At 45.1% G+C, this 27,950-nt stretch overlaps 1 protein-coding gene across 1 annotated transcript in view; it reads left to right on the forward strand.

The window, feature by feature from the left end:
- The window catches only part of MYO16 (myosin XVI), a 611,926-nt gene that overhangs the window by 549,019 nt on the left and 34,957 nt on the right, over positions 1-27,950 (forward strand). The window contains exon 33 of the mRNA XM_047874837.1: positions 17,474-17,632. Within this exon, the coding sequence (XP_047730793.1) occupies positions 17,474-17,632 (159 nt within the window). The remainder of the gene's footprint in view (positions 1-17,473; positions 17,633-27,950) is intronic.

Consider the following 27,950-nt stretch of genomic DNA (forward strand, 5'->3'; position numbering starts at 1 on the left):
TGGTTACGTAAGTTTAAAAATGCCAAACGTGCACTTTACGGCTATTGGGGTGTATATACAATTTTGGAATACCATATGTGGGCCACTTGGCCCTTGACGTTGAGAATGACTGGATGTTTAATTATCTGTGCCTTTCTAGACTCAATTACCCCGTTTGGTCCCAAAATGTTTTTCATCTGATGTCATAATATGACTAATATTATTATGCCAATTATTTCTAGTTGCTCAGTTTCAAAAATTATGAGACCTAATTCAAATGAAGGGAGAGAGTCATCGGCTGGTGTAGGCCACTAGGGTGCTCCATTGCGCCAAATGGTGTCCAGCGTCTAGTTGGGTTTATTTTAGAACATGAAATAAAGTCAGCATGCTGTTCTCTCCACCCATTGAAAAGACCAGGATGATAGGAGTTGGGCAAAAATGTAGCGTATCTGGAGAAGAAAGGAGGAGAGCCAGGCTGAATAAGGAAGGGTCCGATCTGCAGAATGTTCTTACAAAAATTGTTTTATTACTTTTGATATAGTGCACCCATAGTTTACAAGATATAAATAGGTAGTCAAAAATGATGTAAAGAACAACAAAAACTGTACGTCTCGTTGCATATAGTCGGTGTTTATTAAATACCTATTTGGTGAAAAGCCTCCCTGAAAAAAAGCAGCCCTCGAGGCAGTTTTACTTAAAGAGAATCACCTAAGCCAAATGGAAATTCTTGTTCATCTCAAATACTTTATTTTCCTGCAGGAACATTCTGAGTAAAGAGTATTTTGAGTTTTCCGATCAGAGTGTTAGATGAATTTTCACCGTTTAATATATTATCCCATTGGGCCATTTGTTTGAAAAGGAGTTCTTTTTAAAGTTGGCCGTATGGAAGGCATCAAGCATATGCAAAAGCAGAGGGGACAGATTAATGGACTCTCTCCACGGCCAGTCTCTCTTCGTCTCTAATCCCGCCCGGGGTCCCTCCACCGTTACTGGATGATTTTGAAGTACATTCCAGTGTCAAATCAATTTATCAATGCATATGTATAAATATTTTATTATTGAAGTCCTTTAGAAAAACTAAAAGATTTATTCTAGAAAGTGCTTTAGAAAAAAATGAAAGATGTATTTTTAAATCACTTTAATTGGTACAGACCACTTGGCCCACTTCAGCCTTCACAGGCATGATCCACTGCTCCTAAGAGTAAGAGAAACCTGCTTCCAGAAAGCATGGCATCAGTTTTCATGACAGAGACAGAATAATTCTCTGGGGTTAGATTTCCACCGAAAATACACTACTGGCCTGTGAGATCTTCCCCAGGAGCTTCGAGGGAAACCCCTGAGGAGGGCAGCTGGCTCAGGGAGCCCCTTCTACTACCACACACACACACACACACACACACACACACACAGGTGTGGATCTCTAAATATTATACCTAGACTAAGGGTGAAAGACCAACGTTCCAAAAGACAAGCTACAGGTGCTTCTGAAATCAGTATTTTATGAGGTTTCGATGCTTCTAGGCCACGTTAGGGACAGCTACTCCGTCATTGTTTAGTAACAAGAAGAATGCTTTGAAATCACAGAAATGTCGTGCACTTCCTGGCAGAGATCTGTGACTTGCTCGAGGACGGTGTCTGGGAGCTGCCATTTGGGGACACTTTCTTCATTTCATCTCTGACGCGTTCTGGTGAGATCACAGCACAAGAAATGGGTGCGCCTTACGCATGTCTCTGCCTCCCGTGATGGGATGCAGGGCTTGGCCTCCCCTAGGCTTCCTGCCTCTACGCAGACACTTCTAGCACAGTCCAGTGCAGGGCCATTCGCCTTCCTCCCTCCCTGCACGCTTTCTCTCCATGGTGACTTCCTGGGGGCAGGGGAGTGGCCTGAGGCATCCTGACAGCCATGAAGGGCGTGGACAGACAGGCACATAGTTTACTGATGCGTTGCTGTCTGCCTTCCTGCATCACGTAAGAGCCTCCTTCCCGTGAAACAAGGCATTCCTCCGCGTTCTGGAACCATCTGGAGTTAACACTAAATGTCCCTGATTTTCCAAATGAGTAAGTCCTTTGGAAAGATGAGCGTAGCATCCCCGAGAAGCGAGTGGATATTAGGCAAGGAAGAGCCATCTAGGTTTCTACCAGTGCCGGGGAGCCGAGCTTTGACTTAAGAAGAAGATCCCTCTCTGGGAGAAAAGGATGTTTTCCACCAAGTTCTTGGCCCTTCTGCAGGAACAGGCGGCCTCTGTGTTTGGGACGTGTTTGCAGTGTTTCTAATTTCCCAGATAATACTTGGTTCACCTCTGCTTAAAAATGAGCTTTCAGTGTTAATAAATTGGTCAGCAGCCAACCCACCTGTGTGACGAGCACAGGGCTGTTTGTCCTCTGTATCAGTTGGACACTTTTTAAAAAGCCTAATGTGTGTTGTGAATGGCTGTGACATTCTTCCCACCATTTAGAGCACCTTCTCTTTATAAATGCCCGAGAATTCACACAGGGAAATTGTGCAACCGGGGGCCCGTAAGGGACTTGCATTAACTTGTAGAGCTAATTCCCTAACCCATTTACTTAATGCAAGTACAGGGCTTGCTACGGGGAGTCAAGAAATGGAGAAATCCGGCCCCTGCCCTCTCACCAACTGTCGGAGGCAGCCAGGCCCATCTAATTCAGTGAGTCAAAGTCTAGGAGAAGAGAGAGGCTTTAGCCTGAAGGTCATAAACCATTGGTGGGTCCATAACTGAGCTCCCAGTGGCCGGTGAGCCCCAGGGTTGTGCTCGCACCTTGTTGGTGGAGAGAGGTCCTGGACCTCCTCAGATTCTCATTACACGTCGCACGGTGTGCTTGGTGAGTGGCTGGCAGAGAGGCTTGCGAGAGCCTCACCCCAGGGCTGCCCTGCGAACAGGGAGAGTGGTACCCAACCCGGAGAGGATGGGGCCATCCAGGTGCACAAGTGGGGGAGTAGGCATGGCAGCCAGTGGACCCGCTGTGTGCGGAGACACGTGAGCCTGGGGTACATGGTCCCATCAGAGCATAGTCGTGAAGGGCAAAGAATGTACAGAGATGGAACAGCAAGCACTAGTCGCCTCGCGTGGGATGAAGGCAGGATGAGCTTTCCACCTGGAAGTTCCGTGACAAGGTCCTGAACGGTCTCCATCATCTCTCTTGGTCACGTGGCAGTTCAGCAGGAACGCTTAGGATCTTCCCCACAAGAGTGCGAAGAGCCAGGGGAGGGAAACGAACCAGACGGATAATAGCAGTTCTAGGTATGGGCATGTGACCTCGTGTAACTGGAAATACTCAGAAATGCTGTGGAACATCTGTTAATGGTATTCTGCTAATAATATTAATAGCCAATGTTTGTGGACGGTTCTTTCCTGTTGCCCCGAGCACGCACAGTCTCTTCTGTCCCCAGATCCTCAGCCCTGTGTGAGGCCAGTGAAGCAGGTGTCAGCATTCCCCTCTGCTAATGAGCAATCCGAGACCTGGAGGGATTAAGTGATTCTCCCATAATCACAGGAACTAACGGGCCCCAGAGTCAGGAATCAAACAAGGCTCCTTTCTCCAAAACCAGGGAGAGATTTCTATTTCTGTTCTGTGAGGCCATTGTCAGCCTCGAAAACCAATTGAGATTTTGAAAAGATGTGGAGTCCCCGTCGGAGAGGATAATTACTTTTGAAAGTTACACAGGAACTCATGACCAGGAAAAGAGACGGGAATACTTTTCCTTTCCGGTGATTTTTTTTCAGCTGCCCCCATGATTGGGATAGGAGAAAGGCACCCAGAAAAGCCTCCATCACTCGCCTCTTGGTGCCGTTCTAGACAAAAGAAATGAAAACAAGCAGCAGCAATTCAGTAGTTTCTGAATTATGGCAACCTAGAAACAGGTGAAGGTAATGGCCGGAAGTTAGAAATAGGTCTGGACAAAAATCTAGCGTCAGGCCTCCATTCAGGGCCCCTCAGTAAGGATTTGTTGGGGAAATATTAAGCTCACAGGTCTCACAGCCATGGTATGCTCACTAGACCGTGGTGTTTCGTTATCCTTTGAAACCCGGTAGCAAAACCAAGAAGAGAGGTGTGGCAGTTAAATATGTAGATCAGCCCAATCAAGAAGTTACCTTTGAGTAGTGGGAATCATGGGAAATTACCTGAACATATTGGCTGTGGGTCTGTAGCCACCAGTCTTCCCAGAGACATGTATCTTGCATGAATAGCTCGTCACTTCTGCAATAAGCCAAAGGCAGCTGAGCAGCCATCACCACTGGGATGTTCTGTGATGCACTGTCAGCGGGAGAAGAATCTATTGTACCTGGAATTCTGAAGAAAAAAAAAAAAAGAGGTCGTCTTTTCAGAAGTGGATTATCTTTCATAACCAGTAAATATTTTTCATGCTATCAACCCGTTAAAGCAAGCAGCTATTGTGAATTGTGGGTCTCTCTACTGGATTGTGAATTAAACTCCCACTGGGGGCTCCAAAGAGAAGCCCAGGGCTTTATCTTCGGAGGCTCTCAGCAGCTCTCCTTAAGCAAGTTAATAAAGACCTTCCTGACAATCTGCATCTCATTATTGCCACATAATACAACATCCTGGGGTTTTCTTCCTTCTGTGAAGAAATGCTTAAAAGCGACACGGTGCATGGAATGTTTTCCTAAAGACGGGCTGGATCGGTGCCATGGTCTGTCTCTCCTTAAGAGCGTTGGCAGAGGAGAACCTATTTCTTAATTGCCTACCAGTGTTCAGGTCCTTTATGCCGACTTGAATCATTTTTATGATTAATCCTCAGATTAGCCTAGAAAATCTCACACTACCTGAAAGCCGGCTCTATCCAATATCACTTTATCCAGCGCTCGGTTCCATGGGTCCACAACGGTCACCTGGCATCTGCCGTGTGCGAAGCTTCACGGGGTGCTTTCTGCTCTGGCTTTACTTCCATCTTTTTTCTGGTTTCTCCTTGAAATCTGTAATGTTCATACCCGTCCTCTGTACATTTGCAAATCACTGGCCTATTGCAGTCACACATGGTAATTGTAATAAGACAGTAAACAACAATCTCGTTTCTTTTGGTCCGCACTCAGGTGACTAGGTCCTCAAGGATGCAGGGCCCAGACAATGGCAGGCATGAGCTGCATCTGACATTACACAGCTTTACAGAAAAACCCGCCCTGTACCATGATGCCTGAGAATTGGTGCATTCCCCGGAATTGCTGAGAAACCTACAAAACAGCTTCCTCACACCCAAAAGTCTAGCTCATCACCAAACCTAATTTTGCCAAGGAAAGTTTCCTTTTAAAGAATCAGAGAACTGACATATACACAGTGGGTACGTGAGGGAATTTCCCAGGCAAATGTGCCTGTTTTGGATTTTGGTCTTACTATTCTTTGATGTGGAAAGATGGACAATCCAGGAAGAAGTAAGTCTGAGATGGAGACAAAGCCTCGGGGGAAAACTAGGATCCCCAAAAAGGCATCTCCATGTTACCAGAAAGTGAAGTTGAGCTCCCAGCTTTTAAATTACCTTCTGACGTCACGCCAGATCCGTTCGCTGGAGCTACATTTACTTGATCTTGTTCTCAGGTGAGATCACTAGTTGGATGGAGGCAGGCTGGTTTTCGCAGCAGAATGGAGGGGACGCAGCAATGTGCAAACAACTGCTGTGATATGGGGGAGCCCCCTCCCACGTCCTTTCTTAGGTACCCAGCCAGCGCCCAGCCCCCAGACACTGTGCAGCAAAAGAGTATTTTTTAATGTATTTTATTTTCATGAGAATTGCATTGACTCTGTTTCGTCTCTTGGTATTTTGGTACCTTTACATATATCCGGTGATGGAGTCCTTCTCAGATTTTTTAATGGATAAATTGCTTTCAAAATAACGACTGCAATCCTTAAGGAAAAAAATAGTCTACAATGCTCCATTTCCCAGACATTGGCTCGCCTTCCGGTGTTACCATGCTGTTCGAGCGCCTTCGGGCCACCGCTCGTGTCCACATAAACCTTAGCCCAACTAGAGGCCGATTGAATCACTTATGTGTCATACAAGACAGTAAAACTCTAATTGTTAACATTAATTTCACTGGTGCAGTTGTGATGTGCAGGGGTCTCCGTTCGTTTACCGATCCTTGAAATCGTGCCTAATTTACAGAGACTAAAGAGCAGCACAACGCAAGAGGCGCTGGGCTTATGTATGGTGATGAGGGATCATAAAAATGTCTTTTTAATCCAATGGTCGTTAGAAAACCCAGCGATGTGGTCCAGCTGCTAGTCAGAGAGCATTTTCATTGCTGTGAGGATTGAATCTGTCCTGGGAACCCTTTGTAATGATTTTAGGAGAAATGTCCTTTTTTTTTTTTTTTTTTTAAATTCAGGTAACAAAATAATTCTATGACATGGCCCCAAAACATGCAGTTCTTTTCAGGCACTTAAAAAAAAAAAAAAAAAAAAAAAATTAGACACTAACACCGGGCAAGATGATTAAACTGGCAATGATATTTTGTATTGCTATTTGCCCCAAGTTTTGTTCATTTATTTAAAAAATGCATTGAGGATCTGTTTTGTGTCAGGCATTGTACTAAGTTGTATGGATTTTTCAGGTCAAATGTGGGGACTGTTCAGAAGCAGCAGACAGCAGGGAAACATGAAAAATCCAATGGATCCAGGCGGTGGGAAACGGCTTGTGTGAAAACACCATTTGGGTGTCACAGAACGCCACTTCCCCTCCATGCGTGTGCAATGCAGCATTTTTATTCAGTTCATTCCATTCTTCTTCATCTTTAGGTGCTTACCATGACCCATTAAGTTGATTTCCCAACCTGTAAATATGTCTTTTGGAGCACTGGTCTAGAAGGTGGGGTTTATATGGAGGGACAGGAGTGGGGGGGAGGTGTTAGACCAAACATGAGGAGAGAGAGCTCCAGGACAAGTGGACCCCGGCCCTCATGCTAGGGGCCAGTCTGTGCTCTGTCGCGCACTATGGTCATAGGGTTTTATACAAGGGCATGGTGACATGGTCAAGTTAGGTTTAGGGGTACCTACACGAGGCCGTGTGGGTAGGATAGATGTCTCTCTCTCTCTGATTTCTCTATATTCATGTCAATGTAAACATATAACTTTAGCAAGGATTCATGAGAAATGCTTAGTTGTGGGGCATGCGGAAAGGGGATCGCACCTGCCAACCGGCCATTTGGTGGTTTCTTCCTTCTCTCCTGGAAGAAAGGAGAACCCATTTGAGACACAGGGGCAGCCTTGCCCTACAGGGTCCCAGTGTCCTCCCTCTGAGTAACTGATATCTACACTGTGACATGTCACTGCGGCAGCTCAAGGGAAATCCAAGCACAGGCGCCTAAGGAATTAGCAATGCCAACCAGCCAATGTGGGCAGGTGGGGCTGTTCCTCAAGAGACGAGCACAGTGCCACCTTGCTGTTGTTAAAATATTGAAACATCTCTGTACCAGTTGGAAGTGATTGTCATTCAGGGCCTGTGGGGTCCCCAAGCCCAGCACCCGCCCCATCCCGGCTTGGGTGTCCTGGCCCTAGGCCTGTCCAGTTTCTTCTCGGTTAGATGTTGACACAGCGGGCTTGAGGTAAATGGCTTGTGCTTATTCGGTTGGTGTTGGCCCGTGCCCTTTAGGTTTAACTTGTTGAGGTGGGCAAATTTTGTGATTACTCCTGAACAAGGAGTTTGAAAAGACTCAGCATACATCACTGCGATTTTTTTTTTAACTCTTGCTGATTTTACTGGTTCTCTCTCACCTGCCGCAGTCACACGGTTGAAATTAATGTCCGCAAGTAGAGAGCTCTCCTGTCCGGAATGACAGGCATGTGGATCAGTAAACCTCTAGTCATGCTTAAGTCTATGTGATGGAGATCAGGGCTGGCTGGAGGGCTCAGAACATCAGGGTAGGACTGGAATGTGAGCCAATGTCCCTGAAATGGAGGAACATAGATTATATTATTCTTAAGGACCAAAGCTGTTATCCTTTTTTTTATGTATATGAACTTCTTTTTAATGCTTATTTATTTATTTTGAGAGCGAGATAGAGAGCAAGTGGGGAACGGGCAGAGAAAGGGAGAGACCGAGAATCCCAAGAAGGCTCCGTGCTGTCAGCACAGAGCCCGACGCAGGGCTCCATCCCACAAACTGTGAGATCATGACCTGAGCCCAGATCAAGAGTTGGACGCTTAACCTACTGAGCCACCCAGGCGCCCCCAAAGTAGTTATTCTTAAAGCAGATTATCTATTAAGGATCCAAGCAGGGCTCTATTACTAGCTACATATAAAAGCGACCAAATACCGGGAGACAAAATAGACTGCATTCAGTTCTCACAAAAATTAAATAAATGCCCTCCGAGGTTCTATCAGACCCAGGGATGGGCGTTGACGTAAGAAAGGATGCGTGTGCTGGTAGAAGGGCATGGGACTCCTCTGGGTACCATCACGCGATGCCCCACGGGTGTCACAAAGACTACATGTTCCTGATAAAAGAGCAGAATATTATCCTCCTCGCCTTGGAAAGTGAGGGGGACCCATTTCCCTAAACCAAAGCGCCCCCCCTGCCAGGGCCCACAGAGCTGCATTCCATGACTCCTGGATTTACATTACCACCTGGCACTTGGGAAATGTAAAAATAACAGCAATATAAATAACCGCATGACCTATGAAATTACACATGAGGAATGGGTCTCCGGGCCAGGCCAGCGTGTTGTTTAGATGTTGCATATTCAGCTAATTATAGGAGAGGCGAGCTACCCAAGCACACGGAAAGGGAAGGGATTGGCGTGATTTGTTTCCCATTATGGCAGGGACAGAATGGATAGATGGGCACAAAAGGATCCAGCTAGTTAAATTTAAAGGAAAATTGGCACGACATAATTTTCTGTGCATTTCTGGGTTCTAAAAGCCCTATTTATACCCACAGGCATTTTTTAGCTTTACTATTCTTCCCCGGCTCAGCACATATGTTGTTGAAGATATCACTCTATTTCCTGACTCAGTTGGTGTTTTCTAGTGCAACCCCCTCCTTGCACTTAGCAGGGGAGAGGGTGGCAGGAGTTCGGAGCGGGGGACAAGGAAGCATTGCCTTTCCAACCTACTTAGCCTGGAGGGTCAGTGTCTGGGGCACTTGCTGGCACAGAAGAATGCTTAAAACATAAGTTCAAGGGGGGATTTTGATCTACTCAAGAACGGCGATTTCATAAGAGTTATTAAAGAGTAGGAAGGTGCACTGGGGGCCGGAGTTAGCCTTTTAAGATCAGTAGCGTCGGGAAATTATGTTTTCTCAACCCACGCAGCCTTTGCAACTGCTACAGTGCTCTATTTTTTGTTTTCTGTTTTCCTAAGCAATCAAGTTCCTATGGAAATACAACTGGATTGTGGGACGCAGGTGCGTCCCATGGGTAATCGCATGGGAATCCGGTTTTCCGTCTCCAGTGCCCTGATACTGTTAGACCCTGCAGCCCTCCCTTGACACCTTTCTGCAAATAGGAGCAAAGGGGCGATAAAGTCAGATTCACATGGCTTAGGGTCCGTTACACCTGTGCTGTACAAAAGCTATAGAGACTGAGTGTGCACCCCTCAGTGTGAGCAGACGCACCCCCTGTAGGGAAGACCCCAGTCTGCATACATCTCATGTCTCGTTACGCAAGCCTGCACATGAGGTCTGTCTGCTTATTTGAGGTTAGGATCAGACACTGTCTGTGGGAATCCCTACACTTGACATTTGTCTTTCTCTGAGGCAATAAGCCATATGTTTGGGTTGTGCTATCGTGTATTTTTTTTTTTTTAGAGTTTAATTCACTTCCTAGAAACTTGTTATAGCAGAACGCAGGGCAATTTGGGAGTGCTAAACCCTTATTTGTATTTCTTCCTCTAAGATTTTAGAAAAATCAGAGGCGTAAAAGACATTGTTCCTTGTAATACAAACTAGATGCCGACTTGGGCTAAGTGATCCCATCCAAATTTAATTACACACCATCTATGTGTATCTGTAAGCACAATCCAGCCGTAACTCCTAAATTTTAGGAACGAGAACTCGAGAAGTAGCAGGACTATGCCAGCCACGTCTCTCGCCGTTTGTACCTTTCCTTAATGCCAAAGAGGAAAAAGCAAGCACATTCCCTTTGCGCATAGCCTTTCTAGAAGAGGAATTTTCCTATAGAGTTGCGGAATGAATCCCAGCCAGCATGAGTAATGAGTTGAAAATGTATTTTCACATTTTTTCTGCCTTGCATAGCACTCTCGGTATTAAATCAGTCAAACGGCTATAGTTTGTTTTTCTCTCCTGCGTTACTGAAACCTGGATCCTGTCTCCTATGTTTCCAAAATACACTCTAAAATTATCTCCAGTTCAGGTAACTAAGAACGAAATGACGTGCTTAGCATTCATCTGAAAGAAACACACCGTGGCTCATTCCTTACTTGTTCTGTACGACCTTTCAGTGGCATGGGTGCCCTCAGCCCCCCTTTGTCCCTCCGCCCTGTCTCCCAGCCCACACCTGCCTGCTTATGTCCACTGTCACTGGGCCTCACCTTCTGCTGCCCATCGGGGGGGGGGGGTGGCATCACTCTCCTGCAAGAGACCCTCCCTGCTGAGGGATGCTGGAGTCTCTCCCACACACGGTCTTCTCAGTCCTAATAAATGCTCTGCTTCAAATCATTGCCACTCTGTTTAGGCCTTGGGCATGTGGCTGTCCCTTGAAGGTCGACGTGCACAGCCCCAGACTTGTCCTGTGTCCACTCACCTCGGCTGGTGCTGACTTACTGAGGTCCCTCAGCTCCAAGGGACCTGTAACTCAGACCTCCCTGCCCAGCCGGTCCTTCTGACCCTGCCCAAGCCTAAATACTCTGTGCTCTTCTCTCTGAACTTTCCTCCAGCCTCATCCAGCTGGACACATTTTTGCTAGATTAATAACATTTTAAAATTACAGTCTTGGGGCACCTGGATATCTCAGTCCATTGACGGTCCGACTCTCAATTTTGGCTCCAGTCATGATCCCAGGGTCATGGGATCAAGCCTGGTGTTGGGCTCTGTGCTGAGCGTGGAGACAGCTTAAGATTCTCTCTTCCTCCCTCTGCCCCTCCCCCCCCCCCCAAATACAGTCTTTATGTTATGCCCTTCCTTACCTAAGAACGCGCTAGACCCCACTCTGGTGACGGTGCGTAAGTTGCAAACTTATGCCCAGTTCTCTCTGCCCTTCCCCTCTCCTCTCTCTTCTCTCCTCCCTCCCCTCCTTTCCCCTCGTCTGTGGGCAGAAAGGCTTTCCAGACAGTCGTTTTTTCCAGACATTGAAGATTATACCATGGTGGGGGACAGGTGTGGAGGTGTCTTTAAGAAAAAGAATAAAAATGATGGGGCGCCTGGTGGCTCGGTTGAGTGTCTGACTTCAGCTCAGGTCACGATCTCTCAGTTGACGAGTTCGAGCCCAGTGTCGGGCTCTGTGCTGACGGCTTGGAGCCTGGAGCCTGCTTCGGATTCTGTGTCTCCCTCTCTCTCTGCCCCTCCCCCGATCACACTCTGTCTCTCTCTCTCTCTCTCTCTCAAAAATAAATAAGCACTAAAAATTTTTTTTAAAAAGAAAAAGAATAAAAATGACAATTTAGGGAGTGAATTGAAGGTTTATTTAAAATGAGGAAATAAAGCAAAGCTGTCTCATGCAGGCGATAACTACACGCATTGACCGACTGACCCTTGGGTTTCCGACTTGGCCTTTGCAAGTGAGTGTGAGTCTGGGACCCTCACGGCCGAGACTCCTGGTCAACCCCCCTCTGCCCCTGTCCAGGCACCAAGATTCCAGAGCCAACATCTGTCACGCTCCTTGCAGTTCTCTGACATTAAAGTTTCTAAAACCATGTAAACTAAGGTCTTAAAAAACCTGACCATGCATAAGCCTTGCTGATTGGTAGCACAGTAGTAGAAACCTGAATGCTTACTGTGGGTCAGGAACAGATTTCAAAGATCCCAAAGCCCTTTCCTCCACTCAAGTTAACAAGCAGGTGGAAAACAACCAGCTCTGGCCCTTTGAATATGGAGAAAACGTCCCCCTCACACAACGTGAAATTTTCTTCACCTCGTAATTTTAAATAAGTAGAGATTAGAACTCAAACGTGTAAAAACAGTGGAAGTCTTTTCACGATTCCAGTAATCTCTTATGAACGAGGAGAAACTGTTCCTGACTTTTCTCCCTCATCGCTCACATGAATTCTTCAGCCAGTAACTTCGTCAGTTCTTCCAATTACACAACACGTAGTTTCCTTTTAGAAAACAAAGTCTCTATAGCAATTTTGTCATAGCAATTCGTTTATTCTTTATTCTATTTTTTCTTTCTTTTTTTAAAAAAAAATTTTAACGTTTATTTATTTTGACAGACAGAGTGCGAGCAGGGGAGGGGCAGAGAGAGAGGGAGGGAGACACAGAATCCGAAGCAGGCTCCGGGCTCCGAGCCATCAGCACAGAGCCCAACGCGGGGCTCAAACCCACGAACCGTGAGATTACGACCTGAGCCAAAGTCAGACGCTTACCCATCTCAGCCACCCGGGCGCCCCATCTATTTTTTCTTTCTTTCAGCAAAATATTTTATCGAGCACCTACTCTGTGCCCATACTTGCACTCCACAAGGGGCAGGCGGAAAACAAATGATGGGAGTGGAATGTGCCTGCCGTGAGAAGGACCACCCAGGGCACTAAAACCGGGAGTAAGGAAAGAAACTGACCTGAGGCGGAGAGAGGTGCTATCTTCTAGAAGGTGGTCCAGAAAGCCTGTCTGCTCAGGGCAGATTTGAGCAGAGCCTAAGCTACACACAGAGCTCTGTCCATGCTCTCTCCGGACAGGGGGATGTGTTAGCGGAGGGGCCCCAGGCTTAAGTGGCAAGGGCGTAGTTGGAAATGAGGTCCAGGACGAGCTGGGAATCAGGTGGTGGATGGTCTCAGCCACAGGAAGCCTTTGGATCTCAATCTAAATGAAATAAGAAATGAGTGGAGAGACTCTACTGGCCAAATGGCACCGTCTGACCTAGGCTTCTCAGCCTCAGCCCCACGGACATCCTGGGCAGGACCATTCCTCACCGCAGGGGTGGGCTGGCTGGCTGTGCATTGCTGGAGGCGTTGCAGCATCGCTGACCTCTACCCACTAGATACCAGCAGCCACCCCCTCCTCCAGTGTGAGGACTAGAAACGTCTCCAGACACTGCCACGTGTCTCCTGGTGGGCAATATCACCTTCTCTTGAAACCCAGTGTTCAAAGGATCACACCCACCCAGTGTGATATTTTCGTTACATAAAAACGAACACAGCAAAACTGAATTTCTGTTTTCTGAGATTTACTAGAACTCTCCCCCTAGATTAAGATTCAACTCAACTGTGTCCACGTTGCATGCTTGTGTTTAACAATCGTATCCCAGTGGAAAGGCCAAGGCTTTATCTTTGAGTCAGAACCCAGGGTGATTCATTTCTCCCGTACCTGTAACAACAGCACCAGGCAGGGGTCACAGAGCAGTCCTGTTTACAGGCTGGGAGAAAACAGCACAGGTATTCAAATTAACTCGTGTGGTGAAGCAGCCAACCAGAGGTGCCACTGAATTGCATAAACCACTGATTACACAACACGCGCAGATACAAAAGTGATTCAGACATACCTCGAATCGTTATACAGGATTTTACAGCACACACTCCTGTATTTGTTTGCTTAGATTTCCTGAGAGTCTCAGATATTTTCTTTTGCTGTGACTGTGACCGCCTTTTCTTCACCCTCAAAACCCCAGCGGCCACCGCTTGGAGGCGTGAACAGGCTTCGCGGCTTGGTTTGCTCTGGATGATTCCTCTTAGAATTCTCCCTAAAGGATGCACTCGTATTTGCACAATTATAAGTAAGGCTTCTCCAGGCTTCATGCCGCTGTCCTCTTGATTTTTCGCTGCTGGAGTTCCTTCACTGCCTAAGTGCAGGGTCCAGGCACACTCTCCATGAGGAATGTTGTAACCACTCGTGTACCGAACTGCCCCTTTACAGCAAAATCAAAGTGTTGAGCGTTTCTGCGTTTGACCCTCACTGTAGTTGAATCAGGCATTAACAAGTTGGGGCACAGACGTCTTTGTGTGTTTGGATTTAACTTGGAGCAAAGGCGTTTATGAGCAGAGGCTGACACAGAATTTAGTAAGCCAAGAACCATCCCCGCAATTAATATTAATGAATATTGGATAACGCCAAAGTGGAGACGTCTATATCGATGTTGCAACTCTTTCAGTGGCTGGAATATAATGCTTACCCTACGGTTCCCAGTTCATTACCACCGAGGCACGGTGATCCAATAAAGCCACAGGAAAACAGCTGCCTTATCCTTTCGATCAGCAAATGAAATGATGGAAGACTTTGCATAGAAAGGCCAAGCGGAGGAGTGAATGTGGGTGGATGGCGGAGCCGGCCCGCCCCGGTCTGAACCCGGCTGCAACACCTACTAATTGAGAAAGGTTTGCGTGTGGGTAACCTCCCCAAACCTCAGTGAGCTCATCTCGAAAACGGGCATGGAAGAGACGGCTGCTCAGAATCAGAAAAACCAGATGTCACCTCTAGCAGAGCCGTGGCCCAGCATAAACCCCCAGGCCATGGTAATTCTTGTCAGAGCAAAGTGAATGATCACCGTCAGATTGGCCGTGAGCGCTTGCCTTTTACATGAAGAAGGACTTAAATCCTCTTTCCAGTCCAAAGCCATCCTTGGGTAGACATATGCTTTGAAGGTAAAACTATAAAGAAAATGTTAGTAGGTCGTGTAAGGATCCCAGCCTCACGTGTAGGACAAATTTAAAATCAGTCCTTGGCTACAGTTTAACCTGATTGGAAATATTTTTAAAACACTCATAGCAAAATGGGAGGTGTTGACTACAAATACGTGGGTTGTTTACGAGCTGGGAATCAGTTATGAGGGAAACTAGCATTGAGCGTTGGTACCAAGAGTGTAAGCAGTATCTCGGAGGGTTGAGTTTTGTCCCGCCAGATGGAAGGGGACTGTCCCGAGTTACCCAGTGAGGGGCTTTCTGGCTCACACCCTTCGTAAGCTCCTTCCTGCGGTGGCCTCCCAGGCCCCAGGCCATATGCCTGTCCCCGGTCCCACCTGCCCCTTCCTTTCACATGCCCAACCCATTAGGACCCTACATCCTGGTTCCTGCCTTACGTGTTCATGCGCGTGGGACATCGTCTTTCTCCACAGTCACTTTTTTCCCTCCTTCTCTGAGCCCCAGTGCGACCCCCTAAATATGCTTCCCTGACCAAACTGCCTGACACGGTGACTCTCACCCCCGCTGCCCTTCAGCTTTGTACCCAGCCTGGAGGCTGCCACTTTTAATGATCTGCTCGTTTGTTTACTTCTTGGTTGTCCTACTGGGAGGTGAGCATCATAATTGCATCTGGAGCATCCGAAGAGTGTCACCTAGTAGGCATTCAGCAGGCAAGTGAATTAAAGAATGAAAAAAAAATAGCTTGAAGAGAGGCAGATAAATATGTCTTGAGATGGCTTTAAAATTTTTTTTAACGTTTATTTATTTTTGAGAGACAGAGCTCAAGCAGGGGAGGGGCAGAGAGAGAGAGGGAGACACAGAATCCGAAGCAGGCTCCAGGCTCCGAGCTGTCAGCACAGAGCCCGACGCAGGGCTCGACCTCAGTCCACAAGATCGTGACCTGAGCCAAAGTCAGATGCTCAACTGCCTGAGCCACCCAGGCACCCTGGAGATGGCTTTAAATCCAAACCAGTTTTACTGACTTTCAGATTTTTTTAAATGGCAAACTACAGTCAACCGAATGAAACAGATACTCATTTAGTGCCAGCCTGTTCGATAACTGCTCATTGTTGCGACCTCACATGGTTCTGACCCCCGGACCTCAAGTTCACCACTGTTCTTATGCACACTGGCTGGGCCAAAGCCTTTCTGCCTGGTTCCTAAATGCGACCTGTCAGGAGCTGCACTGGCTCCCTCGGTCCCTGGAATCTCAACTCCCCTGCATGGTTTTCAAAGCTCTGTCCATTTTGCCTTCATCCAGCATTTGCTACCTAAAAACCCCTTCCTATCTGGGCAGACCTAGCTCCTCTCTGTGCTTTGGGGCCAGACTCCACTTGTAAATGACAGGCCACTGTGGGTCCTCTGACCAGGAGTCCCACTGGTGGGCAGGAAGAGGCAGGGCTGGTGAGGACGGGGTGCTCTAGGTCCGGGGAGTGCATACAGCAAAGCACAGAAACACGGGTCAGTAAGGAGCTCTGGATATGCCTGGATATGCAGCGCCCCTTGAATGTAAGGTCAAGGGCAAGGGGAGATCATGTCTAGAGGGAAGAGTTAAAAAGGGTCATGGCAGGTGCAGCCTGGAGGCACAGCTCTGGACTGCTGGCCTTCTCCCTTTTTTCTTTCTCTCCCTCCCTCCATCCTTCCTCCCTCCCTCCATCCTTCTCCCTCCTTCCTTTTCTCCCTCCTCCCATCCTTCCTTCTTCCATCCAAACTTCCCCCTTCTTCCCTTCCTCCCTCCTTCCTTTGGGATCACTGGAGATGAACTGTTCTGCCACATGTAAAGTATAATAAAGCGAATTATGCTTTTTATCCCTTTAGAATAATTTGTTAGCCTAAAACTTGAGAAAGGCCAACCTAACAGCAGTCACAATCCACTGTGTCCCAGCACACAAAGATCAGAAGCAGCATGCTTATTCTGGGGTGAACAAAAATCCCCCAGTACGTTGGAGCTTTTTGAGGTCCCTGGGGAAGCAAGAGCCAATCACGGCTCACTGGCCAGTCCAACAGAGGGGTCCCGATTGGGGGAATGGGAGGTGGCGAGAGCCACACCTGACCCCGTGATGGACAGTTGTGCTTGCTTGACATGCTCTGGTCTATGGCACTTGCTGTGTTTTACTTTATTATTCCTACATAATTAAAAAAAAATCATCATTTGGCTCTTTGGCCTAATATGGACAACAGTTTCCATGTTCATAGATCTCCAAGCCCCCGATAGGGGACGGACAGTGAACAATTAGGTAATGTGGTTAGTGTACAGAATCCAGAAGTGGGTTTGTAAAGTTTAATCTTCCTAAATGGATAAGAACTAATTTTGTAATGATGCTGAAAATATATTTGTGATTTTTTTGCAACCTAGAGGGTTGGCTCAGCTCTGCTTAATTTAATAATTGAGAAGACTTCTGAATTTATTTCCATGCTTCTTATAGGAAATAGTGCTCTCAAGACACACAGGGCTACAGTAACAGGTTATTAGACTACGACATCAAACTTTCTGTATAGATATGCTTGAAATTAACAAATCATGAAATTCATTATCACCACTTAATATTTCCTATGATGTGTTAGAGTGTTGTGGCAAAATTCGGTGAATATTTTGTAGGCCGTAAAGTTAATTAATGGTGATTATGAATTTAGCATACAATTAAGGTTTCATTTGGTAAGTTTTATTATTTTCTTTTATTATTTTATTAAATTATTCGGTCCATTTTATCAGTAAAGAATAATCTTTTCCGAAATTTGTTTTAGGTTTTGAGACTAACATGAACCTAACTGGCCGAGATGATCCTGGTAGAGCAGAAATTGTATCCGAGACTCAAGACAGAAATGCAAATAACCATGGAATTCAATTATCTAATTCCCTCTCAAGTGCTATCACGGCTGAAAATGGGAATTCTGTCTCAAATGGTAAGTGCTTTTTAAACTCGGAAGTAAATAGATGAAAGTATTAAGCTCTATCAACTTTCTAGGGAGAATGGATTTGAGACGTAAAAATGAAGTAGGCTTAAAAACTGGAACATAGATCATAAACTTTACTGTAGGGTGTATTGTAGCATTTTATTGGTTAGGTTAAAGAATTACAGTTGCATTTGGTGTTAGTTGACTTTTCAGAGATTGTTACAGAGTATCTCATATGTGGGAACCAATATAAAATGAGGTTATACAGGACCAAAGGAGGAGATAGGTGCTTTAACAATAGTTTTAATTTAAAAAAAAAAAAAAACATGCCTTTTTCTTCTCATCTCTGAATGGTGTGAAGGGAAATAATATTGAAGTCATGGTAAACACCAAACAGGCCTTAAGCATTTAATTGGAGTGTATCAATGAATGCATCATCTAGAACTTGGCTAGACTGTGTGTATCCAAAATAGCGGCTTAGACAAAGCCACTTGAATCTTGGGAAGATTCAGACCAATCTTTTCCTGAGAACATGCAGAAAAGCTGGCCAAAACTGTCTTTGTTGTTTAATCTGATTAAAGGCACTAGGAAACTATTAAGACAGTGAGATCCTGGGAAGACACTGAGGAAGGTGGTATGGAATGTATAGAGGCCAAGCCAGGAGGCCGACATTCTAGGCTTTTCTCTGAGGGACGTCCAGGGCACTTTCCTCGTCCCCAGAAGGCAACTCAGAAGCCGGGAGGGACTTCTGACTGCTTCCAAGGATTGTGGGGAGACTAAGTCCAGGGCCTGCCAAGGCCATGGGCTGGAGCCTTGAAGTGTCCAAAGGTCAGGTGGACCCAACTAGAAGCCACAGCACAGTTATGGATCATTTCAATCCCTGATGTTGGACGGAGGTCCTCCCGGACTGACAGGGCCCACCGGTGCCTGGGAGGCAGTGTGTGTGTGTGTGTGTGTGTGTGTGTGTGTGTCCCAAAGGACAATTACAGCATCTGAGGCTTCAAACTGCTCTAACAGACCATTTTTCAAATAATTCAACACATAGTCAAAAAAAACCCGAGCACATGAGGACAGAAAGCAAGATGAAAAATGAACAAGCAGAAATATCCGTCGATTGCCGTTACATCCATGGGGTCCCGAAAGATTGGAGTTCAAACGCACATACTTTAAAATAAGTATGTTTACACTCTGCCCAAGGAGATAAAAGGAGGAATCAGCAGAAACAATGGGAAACTATAAAAACGTGTCAAATGGAAATTCTGAAATTGAGAAATAGTCATAAAATTAAGTACAACAGAGGATGGGTTTAAAGTTAATTAGACACAGTCATTTGGGAGAAGGGAAAAAAAAAAAAACAACCTGGGGAAGTGGGAGATAAATCAGAGGATATCTGGAATGAAACACAAAGAAGCGAAGAGAAGATTAAGGATTCCAGAAAGTGTTTGGAGACATGAAGTCTTGGTGAGAGAGTCATCGGAATTCTAGAGAAAGAGAGAGATTATGCAGGCAGCGGAGAAGACTGTGTACATGTGAATGCCTGCGTGCAAATGATTATTGATAATCACCTACAATGGATATCCTTCCAGGAGCCTAGGGGGGCTCAGTCTGTTAAGCGTCCGACTTTGGCTCAGGTCAAGATCTCACAGTCCGTGAGTTCGAGCCCCGTGTTGGGCTCTGTGCTGACAGCTCAGAGCCTGGAGCCTGTTTCGGATTCTGTGTCTCCCCCTCTCTCTGCCCCTCCACCACTTGTGTTCTCTCTCTCTCTCAAGAATAAATCAGCATTAAAAAATACACATATTTAAAATGGATGCCTTCAACTGGTGACCGGGTCATGTTCGTTATCTCCTCCTGTGTAAAAACTACTGCCTTCCAGAACTCAGAGGCTTAATTCAACAAAAGGCTATGTTTTCATACCTTCTGTGGGTCAGGAATCTGGTGTGGCTGAGGGGAGTGCCTTTGTTGCAAGGTCCCCTGCGAGGCGGCTGTCAACTGACTGTTGGCCAAAACCCTAGTCATCTTGACACTTGATGGAAAGGTGGCCCAATTTCAGGATCACTTACATGGCCGCTGGCAGGCCTCACCAGCCCACTCACACGGCCTTCGCCATAAGGGTGGCCTCGAACCAGGGCAGCTGGCCATGAGAGAGCAAGAAAGAGCATCTGGATGGGGGCCGTGGTCCTTACCTAGCCCACCCCTGCAGGCGACGCCCAGCACGTCTGCCACATTCTGTCTGTAGGTCATCCATGCCCGCTACCCGATGGGAGGGGGTTAGATGAGTTGTGAGTGCCTGGTGGTGGGCTCACTGGGGGCCATTGTATAGGCTGCCTGGCAGGTGGATAAACAGCCAAAAAAGTTTGGTGGGGGGCACTAACCTTACACGCCACGAAATGGGTGCCTCTCAAGCACGTTGCGCTAAGTGCAGAAGGAATCCAACATTGCCCAAGGCTGCGTGAGTGGCAGGGGATGGTCGTCTAGTTCCATCCAGGCAACTGTAGCAAAATACCCAGACCGGGCGGCTCATCAACAGCAGAAGTATTTGCTCACAGTCCCGGATGTCCACGATCACGATCAGCGGGGCCGGTGTGGTCAGTGCCGACGTGGGCCCTCCTCCACCTGGCTGATTGCCAGTCTCCCTGTGTCCTCACAAGATTGGAAGGAATGAGCCAGGGCTCTGGGGTCTCTTTCAGAAGTGCATGAACCCCAGTCGTGAGGGCTCCAGCCTCATGACCTAACATCCTCTGAGAGGCCCTCCCTCCTAAAGCCATCACCTTGAAGGCTGGGATTCCAAAATAAACATTTGGGAGGACGGGGCACAGACACTCAGACCATAGCAGACTGCAGAAGGCCATGAATTGCTGTTGACAAACAAGAATGTACATGTTCCTCGAAATTTATAGACATCTTTCTGTCTATAAATGTGACTTTTCTTGAAACAAACAAAGCCTGAGTAGAATAAATAAAAACAAAACTGCTCCTAGGCATATCATAGTGAACCACGGGTAACTAAGAGTGAATCTTAAAAGCAGCCAGAAGTTAAAAAAAAAAGACAAGTTCCAAAGAGCAACAATGGAAGTCCAAAGACACCAAAGTCACGTATGTCATGTGCTCAAATAAAATAATTGCCAAGCTAGAATTAAAAAAACAAAATTAGGGGCGCCTGGGTGGCTCAGTTGGTTGAGCAGCCGACTTCGGCTCAGGTCACGATCTCACAGTCCGTGAGTTCGAGCCCCTGTGCTGACAGCTCGGAGTCTGGAGCCTGTTTCAGATTCTGTGTCTCCCTCTCTCTGACCCTCCCCCGTTCATGCTCTGTCTCTCTCTGTCTCAAAAATAAATAAACGTTAAAAAAAATTAAAAAAAAAACAAAATTAATGTTTATTTTTGAGAGAGACAGAGTGCAAGCAGGAGAGGGGTGGGGGGGGGGGGACGCAGAATCCAAAGCAGCTCCAGGGTCCGAGCTGTCAGCACAGAGCCCCACACGGAGCTTGAACCCACGAACCCTGAGATCATGACCTGAGCCAGAGTCGGCTGCTTAATGGACTGAGCCACCCTAGTGTCCCTAGATTTTTATAAGCAACAAAAAACTCCTGTAAGAATGAAAAGGAGCTAAAGATAGTTTTAGAAAAAGATAAGAACTGGGAGATGAAGCCCAGGCATACCCAAATTCTCAGAGATACAAACAGGAAAAAGAATGGAAAAAAAAGTGAAGTCAAGATTAAGCACAGATAACTCAAACTAGCTGTAATTTCAAAGGCCACCACAGAAGGAATAATAGTGGAGTATATAATTTCCAAACTAATAGAGAGGGTAAAGCAGACTAATAAAGGCCAGTCCACCCAAAAGTTGGCAAAAAAGAGGTAAACCAGAGATTTCTGGAAAACAGGCCAAATAGAAAGGTCGTAGATGGTAGACACAAAAGCCCCTTTGAAAATAAATAAACTCGAATTCCATGAAATTTTAAGAGACCCATTTAATGTGAATTTCCATTATAGATGAGTTGATTGGGGTGCCTGGGTGGCTCAGTCGGTTAAACATCTGACTTCGGCTCAGGTCATGATCTCACAGTTCATGGGTTTGAGCCCTCCGTCAGGCTCTGTGCTGACAGCTCAGAGCCTGGAACCTGCTTCAGATTCTGTCTCCCTCTCTTTCTGCCCCTGCCCCACTCATGCTCTGTCTCTTAAAAATAAATAAACATTAAATATTTTTAAAAAACATGCTATACTTTTTTTAAAAAAGTGAATTGATTAATACAATATTTTAAAGCCTAAAATTTCTGAAAACCATGTAAAACATGATGCTTAACATTTAAATGTGAGGGGAAAATACAGAATATTGTAACGAATGCCAATGAAAACATAACAGAACGCACAGGATACTGCTAGTGTCTTAATCAGTGGAAATGTACGTCTGTAAACCCATACATTACAAAAGAAGAAAGGCCAAAAATTGGGGTTTTTAAATGTCAACAAGTTTAAAACAGAACCACAAGTTAAACACCAAGCAAGTAGGAGGAAAGATGTGACAAAGGTAAGAACTGTGTCACTGAAATTTATAACAAATAGGTAACAAATAACAAACCCAAAAGTTTTCAAACAAAAACAATCTTTGCAGCATGAATAAAATTGCCAAGTTTCCTGCAAGGGTGACAGGGAAATAAAGAAGGGGACCCAGAAGGCCAACTCTGGGGACAAAGAGACCTGCCACAGATCTTACAGAAATGAAAAATAATGCTGAGTATTGTACAAACAGTTTGTGCCAAGACAGTTTTGCGAATTTACTTATTTATTTTTAATTTGTGGATTTAGATGAGGAGACACATTAAAAAACAAATACAACTAACCAAAATGGGCCCCCCAAAAAAAAGGCTAAACGGTAACATAAATATTAAATTAATTGAATTTGTAATTGAACACTTTTCTATGAGGAAAACACTAGGCCCAAATGACTTTTCCAGTGAGTTGCCTCAAAATTTTAAAAAGGACGAAACAATGCCAATATTACACAAACTCTTCCAGAGACTAGGGATACAGAAGAAGGGGGGAATAAAGAAAAGCTTCCCAGCTTGCATAAATAACCACTTAATTTATGACGAACTTGGCATTGCAGGGCGCTGGGGGAAGGATAATCGATGGCTACCCATGTGAGGAAAACAGTGAACTTGACCCCTACTTGGTGCCCTACACACAAAAGATTTCTGGTGGATTAGACATCCAAGTGTCAAACATAAAATAAAATTTGTAGTAGAAAATATAGGATGATTTTTTTAACTTCAGAGTTAAGAAAAGAAAGAAGAACTTCTTACACAGGCCACAAAAGAGTGCTAACCACAAAGGGGAAAAACTGTGTGTGTGTGTGTGTGTGTGTGTGTGTGTGTGTGTGTGTATAAGTATACACATGTATTCAACACATTTAACTAATGAAGACTCATATTCAGAGTTTACTTATAAACAAGACTATTGAATAGGAAATTGTTTGGGGACATTAATAAGCACAAACATTTTTCACAGCCCAACTTCGTTGGTAATTAGAGAAAATGCACATGAAAAGCACAGGAGAACGACACACAACACAACACAACCTGCAGAATGGGAGTACTGAGCGCAGGGGAGGAGGGGCTGCGGGAGGAGGGGCTCCTAGGAAGGGGAGCTGGTGGGGGAGCGGGGTTGAGAGATAGGGGAGGGTATCTGAGGAGGAGGGGCTCCGGGAAGGGGGTGCTGGGGAGGAAGGGCTCCAGGGGGGTGGGACTCTGGAAAGGAGGAGGGGGGTTGGCGAGGGAGGGGCTGGGGGGAGGGGCTCCAGGAGGGAGGGACTCTATGCATCCCCCATAGGGATGTCCCCATCCTGTGTCAGAAGTCCCTCTAGGTCCAGGAGAACATAGGGAGGCTGGGGGTGCAGCTTCTAGGCCTAGTACATTGCCCGCCCACGTGTGCTCTCCGCCAGGCTCCAGAGCAGGAGGAGGACAGCGGGTGTAGGATGAAAACCAGGCAGGGCATTGCAGTGACAAGTCACAGGTTACCTGGAGGGACCAGAGGTAGGTAGTCGGTGGGGACAGAGCATTAAGGTCTCCAGAGCAGTGTGGGGATTCTCTGTTGACACTCGGAAAAAAGATTGTTGGAATCACATGCAAGGAGAAAAACCCAAATGTGTTTAGGAATCTCACCCACCATATTAAGCAAGGATAATGAATAATGATCAAAAGTAGGCAGATCACAAGGCAGAGGCTTTTTGGTGTAATGGAGGTGTGGGGTGGGAGGTGGCAGTAAGTATCTTACATCAGTAAGATACAGAAGGATTTTTCTACCAGCAAGAAAGACCGCTAGAAAAAGGAAACCACTGACCGAATTGTATTGCCACCGCGAACAGACCAAAGTTCAGCAAAGACTGATGCAGGCTCTCGGGACCCCATAGTATTGTCCTGCCTTAAAAAAAAAAAAAAGTTTCTTTATTTATTTTGAGAGAGGGACAGCACAAGCAACGTGGGGGAGAGGGGGCAGAGAAAGAGGGAGAGACAGAATCCCAAGCAGGCTCTGCCCTGTCAGCACAGAGCCCAACGCAGGGCTCGATCCCGATCCGGGGAGATCATGACCTGAGCTGAAGTCAAGAGTCAAACACTTAACCAGCTGAGACACCCAGGTGCCCCAGTTTTGACCTTTCTAAACATTGTCTCCTGACTGAATTTCACAGCTTTTAAGAATAACATATTATTAATGTGGCATTTATAATTTCATGCATGTTATGAAAATTATACATGTTTTAGAATAGTGCGAAGAACAATTCTTTTAGGGAAGAATAATAAAGAATAAAAACTACCATCAATCCTATTACCTAGAAATACTCCAAAAATGTCTATTATTCCACTGTGTTGAGTTTTATTTTTTCACACAAATGTGTGTATCTACATCGTATATTTGGGGTTATTTTTATAAAGTTTGAGTTATACATGGATGTAGTTTTACTGTTCTGCTCCCCCCATTTGGAATACCGTGGTATATCTCTGTGTCAACAACTACAAATCTGAGTTGATTACAGATAGCCATACGTGTGTTCAGTACATGCACTCCATCCTTTAGGGCTGCCAGGATTTACAGTAAATAAGCTGTCAGACAGCAAGATTATCTCCCGCCTTTCCACCCTTGAGACAACATCTTAATTAAAAGAGGAATTTTGTAAAACTCCCCATGTCAATGTTTGACGTTCACCTCTATGTGCATCTGTTTAGCTGGACGTATACAGATACGATCTTCCTTTTTTTTTTTTTTTTTTTTTTTGAGATACAATCTTTCTTTTAAGATGGTGAATTTCTGGGGAGTTAGGGTGGCTCAGTCTGTGAAGCATTCACCTCTTGATTTCCTCTCAGGTCATGATCTCACGGTCCTGAGATTTAGCCCTACATCAGGCACACTGGGTGTGAGTCCTGTTTAAGATTCTGTCTTTTCCTCTTTCTCTGGCCCCACCCCCAACCGCACATGCACTCGCTCTCTCTGAATAAATTCATACATACATACATACATACATATACACATACATACATACATAAAGTAAAAATTTTTTAATTAAAAAAAATTAAGATGGTTACTTTCTGAAATCTCTGATGGGAGAAGTAATTCCTTTGAGAGGAGGTAAAGATAACAAAAACAATTGCATGCCCTTATATTGAACTTAAATAGCCCTAATATAATAAAAATGGAATTTGAGTGACAATAATAGCCAGCAAGTATGCGATAGAAGTATATTTCACAAGGACTACACGTACCTATTAAGAAAGTAATTAATACCTGTTTTACTTGCAATTTTGGAGGATTTAAAGATTACCACTAAACAAAAAAAAAAAAAAGGAATTTAAAATATGTTAGAATGACCAAAACTGAATACACATCTATTTAAGAAAGATGACCTTATTCTCATTCGTTTTTGCTAAAATTTCACCCAATGTCCTTCTCCCTAGCTCCTTGGGTGAAGTTTATCCTACCATAAAGAAAAAGAAAATAGAAACTTCTTGTCACCAAATTATTTAATTTGTCTGTGTCTTGAGTCAAAAGCCAAATGTTATGGCTTGGACAATAATCCTGGAAAACCTCATACAAAAATCTGTGAGTTTTACTCTAAAAATCAAAGTAAAGTCAAAAACCAATGGAACAAACAAAAAGTCCTCTAGCCCCAGATGGAAATTTTTGTGGAATACATTGCCTGAAATTAATAGTATCACATTAAATATGTAGGGCTCTCGGGCTTCTCAACTTCAGCATCTGACAAATGTTCAGGCCCTAGAACACACTACCCCTTAAATCTCATAGGGACCAGAGTTTAAAATAAAGCTAGTTCTGAGTTGTCATTAATTGATGATCCCTTGGAAATAATCAGGAGCCACATGCACAAAAGGAAAATTATTTTAGTTGGGATTTCAGTCTTTCAAAGCCACTTGCCACGTTTATGTGGTTCTACTTTCGTGAACACCATGGATGTCCCAGCTCCTGCCACCTTCTCATCATCATTACAGCATCGGGCACCGTGCCGTGGATACTTAGCACTGGGTAAGCACTTACCGACCGGGGCCATGTTGCATGTTACGCAGGGACCAGTGAGTTCTGTGCAGGGTGTGGAGTCAGAAAACTTCTGCCCATCAGTATGATAAGAGCTGACCCGATATGACACCTGTGCCACGCCTGATGTAGGTGTGACCCATCCTCGCTCTGAAAGCGGTTACTGGTACCGATTCCTAATTCACCAGGGATGGTCAGTGTGCTTTCCAAATAAAGACACAAGATGGAAATAAATGTTTAAAATAACTTGGAATTCTAATTGAATCAGAAATAGTGTTATTTTTCTAGGAAATGATTTATCTTGAATGCCAGGATCTGCATGCTACCTCTGCTTCCCAGAAATAATTCTGTTTGTTCGTTTGCTGAAATATAGTTATGTGTGGGTAATTATAGCTATCATTTACTTTAATTGCCATCCTTTTACTGATGTGAACACAGACTTAGATCTTTTTTGGTATACTTAATTATTCCCTGGACTTGTGGTTATTTATCATTAGATTAAAGAACAGTTTTCAGTGTTAGGACATTTTCGTTGTATCACACAAAATATTGTGAGTATAAAGATGTTTATTTCGTGGGGGACATAAAGACATAAAGAAGTTCCAGCCAGGCCATTTTATGTTCAGTATGATTTGCTTGCTTGCCGCTCAGTGAATATACATTTTATTGCTGGGCATCAGGAAACAAATGGCAACTAAAGAACACAGTCATTACATTTGATTTTACATTTGTCATTCTGTGAAGACTATCTCTCTTTTTATTTGCGTTATGTTTATCGTCGGTGCGCAGTAAGGGTTATCTGGGTGTAAAGGGCTTTCCGTGGGGACGGACTGGATGGGACGCTCTGGGACCTGGAACTCTGCATTTTTTGTAGATTCCGTATTGAACCGAGCGCCACTGGAGCACCAAAACCCAGTGATTCTGGAAACATCTAAAAACGGCTTTCGTCAGCCCTGCTCGAGGTAGATGTGGAATGCTGGCAGGGCTCCTCTGGTTGGAGCCCGTGAAAAACATTCGCATATACGTTTTACAACATCACTTTGTTTATGGGAATTGTATAGATTCTTTGGAACTCATACTGTTGTCTGACTCAAAAGCTGACTGCCAGGAGGAAGCAAGCCTTCACTTGACAATCTGGAATATTGTGCAATTATCTATTTTCAGCAGCAGAAGGTAGCTGTGCAAAGAAAGCCAGCTTCTCGGGCATGTAGAAAGCCCTGCCCCACTCCTTCTGGCTAAAAATATTTTGAAGTCATATTGAATAATTGCTAATTTGGACTCCATTTAATTAAATCTCCTCCACTGTAGTTAAGAAGTCCCGATTAAAAACAGCTGGATTCAAAGGCTGACTGTTCTTTCCTGGCAACGCTGCATTGTTCCTGTTTGCCTGTGCTCAGGCCCCAGCTCTGAGGTTCATTGATTCCATGGCTGTGAGCAAATTACTTAACCTTTCTGGTCCTCTGTTTTCTCATCCTAAAAATGGGGATAATCAAGGGACCTGCCGTATGGGATTGTTATGAGGATCTGGTACAATGATGCCACCCCAAATAGTGCTCTATATACATTACCTAATACACAGATACCAGAAAAGCTTAGGTTTCTTGGAGCTGGAAGGTCACTGAAAAATGTGTCCAATAAAAACAAAAATGCATGATGTCGATAAGGCACAAGGCCGCGAATTAATTTGTCCAAGACCAGACAAACTGTAATGCTAGAATCTATGCTAATGACATCGACCCCAATACACACATGCATAGAGTCAAACTCGCATATCATTTTGGTGGAATGAA

The sequence above is a fragment of the Prionailurus viverrinus genome, chromosome A1 (assembly GCF_022837055.1).
Source record: "Prionailurus viverrinus isolate Anna chromosome A1, UM_Priviv_1.0, whole genome shotgun sequence".
NCBI classification, from domain to species: domain Eukaryota; kingdom Metazoa; phylum Chordata; class Mammalia; order Carnivora; family Felidae; genus Prionailurus; species Prionailurus viverrinus.